General features: G+C 54.1%; 1 protein-coding gene across 1 annotated transcript; it reads right to left on the reverse strand.

Moving 5' to 3' along the window:
- Nucleotides 1-328: 328 nt before the first annotated feature.
- Nucleotides 329-1,381, reverse strand: CSUI_011521 (uncharacterized protein; the record flags this gene model as incomplete). The annotated part of the gene is made up of 1 exon (XM_068071619.1): nucleotides 329-1,381. A coding segment is annotated over one exon (1,053 nt), but the record flags the coding sequence as incomplete, so codon positions are not given.
- Between the last annotated feature and the right edge of the window lie 415 nt (nucleotides 1,382-1,796).

The following is a 1,796-nucleotide window of genomic DNA, read 5'->3' on the forward strand; positions in this document are numbered from 1 at the left end:
ACAGCTTCGATTCCTTGTCTTGTGCATCATCCTGTTCTCGAAGCGCGTACTTTTTTCGGGCGTCCCGGCTACGCAGCCTGCTTCGCCAGCTCTTCGTGCTGGCACGGCGGCCCCCGATCCCCGTTGTGCCCTCCCCTTTCGCTCCTTTCCTATCTAGAGGTACAGTCAGAAGCTCATTGAAATCCACATCCAGGTCGCGATCGCTCTCTTCCCTTGATTTTCGAAGTGCTGTCCGCCGCTTGTTCTCTTTTCTGCGCCGCCAGAAGTGGAATGCAAGACCGGTGGCAACAAGGATGACAGCTGCGGCACCAATGAGCTTGGGACCTACCAGCGGGGCTTTGGGTAGAACCAGTGTCTTCTCTGGCTCAGCCTGCACGTGCTTCACAGTCTCTCCTTGCTCGTTGGCTTCGCTGGTGAGGCGTTCACGGGCCTCTGCAACGATAGCGCGGACCTCTTCTAGTTTACTGCTGTCTGAAACCTGCACAGCGCGTGGATTTAAGATCCTGTGCATCACCACATCCACCAAGAATTCATGATTTAGGCCAGCGTAGAGCAGTTCAATCCACTTCGCTTTGTCCATCTTGCCCGCTGCCTCCTCGACGCGCCTCTGCGCTTCTCTTCTCGCAATTTTAAGCGAGTGCTCGACTCTTCTCTCGGGGGGGGTCTTCAGAAGTCTGTCGAAGCTAAATGGATCTGCTGTCCGAACCAACTTAATAAAATTGTTGAACGCGGCGTCGCGGTTTTTCGTCAGATGGAGATAAAATGTCTGAACCCTCTTCAGGGCTGACGTTGCAACCGAACCTGTCGACTCCACTCTGATCTCACTCAGCCTGGACATCAACAAACTGCTCAGTTCTGCTGAGACATCGACACCCTTGAACTGTTTTGCAGCCTGGGCGTTTTCGTGGGATATATCTGCCATGGCCTGGGCTTCTGCCGCCTTCGCCAGCGCGCTTACCTTGGAGAAGGCTGCGTTTATTGGTGACATGAGAGGACTCTTCCCGCCCAGAGACTTGGAATGTTCCGCAACCAAGTCCATGTTACCGAGCTTGAGCGTCAGCTTGCTAAGATCCATCCGTTTTGCTATCTGATAGAGCTTGTTCACTCTGTGGGTGTAATGGGGCCCCGCCATTACCAACTCGAGGGCCTTCTGTCGGGCAGCCTCATCCGAAAACGCACCANNGACGGACTGAATACTTCCCAGGACAAGCACTACAACAAGGCTAAAACGTCGCGTGACGCTGACTAGCGAAGTGTAACTGTCCTTACGAAGCCTTGCGGGTGACAGGGGAAGGCGGGGTGGAAGTACGTGAGTGCTCCCTCCTCCCACGGGAAGAGAAGTTGGTGCCTTCTCTCCTGCAGTAGCCTGGCAAGTTCTCATTGTGGTGCACAAAAAAGTTAGCACACAATTAACATACTTAAGGGGGCGGGAGTACAGCCCCTACACCAGAGAGGTTGGATTCAAGAGCCAGAGCGAACACCTTATTTCTAGTTTGCTAGCAGCGGCGGACTGACCTGCGTTCAGACTCGCAGCGACAGGCTCATCAACAACAGGCCCGACACAATGGAAAACGAAGGAGGGATCACGCGGACCCTGGTGCACAGCCACCGAGCAATCACATGCGCTGCTGTTGGAAAATTTGAACCTGGGGACGCAGCCCAATGTTTGCGCCACCTCATTTGTAGAGGCTTGACAAAACGCACGTTAGCAAGGGTCCGTGCAAAGAGCACTATCAGGTATTTAGCGTTCAGGAAAACAAGCCTTGCGTTAGCCGTGCGGTCCGGGACAATTCAGA

Source organism: Cystoisospora suis, assembly GCF_002600585.1.
Source record: "Cystoisospora suis strain Wien I chromosome Unknown contig_12896, whole genome shotgun sequence".
Lineage (NCBI taxonomy): Eukaryota > Apicomplexa > Conoidasida > Eucoccidiorida > Sarcocystidae > Cystoisospora > Cystoisospora suis.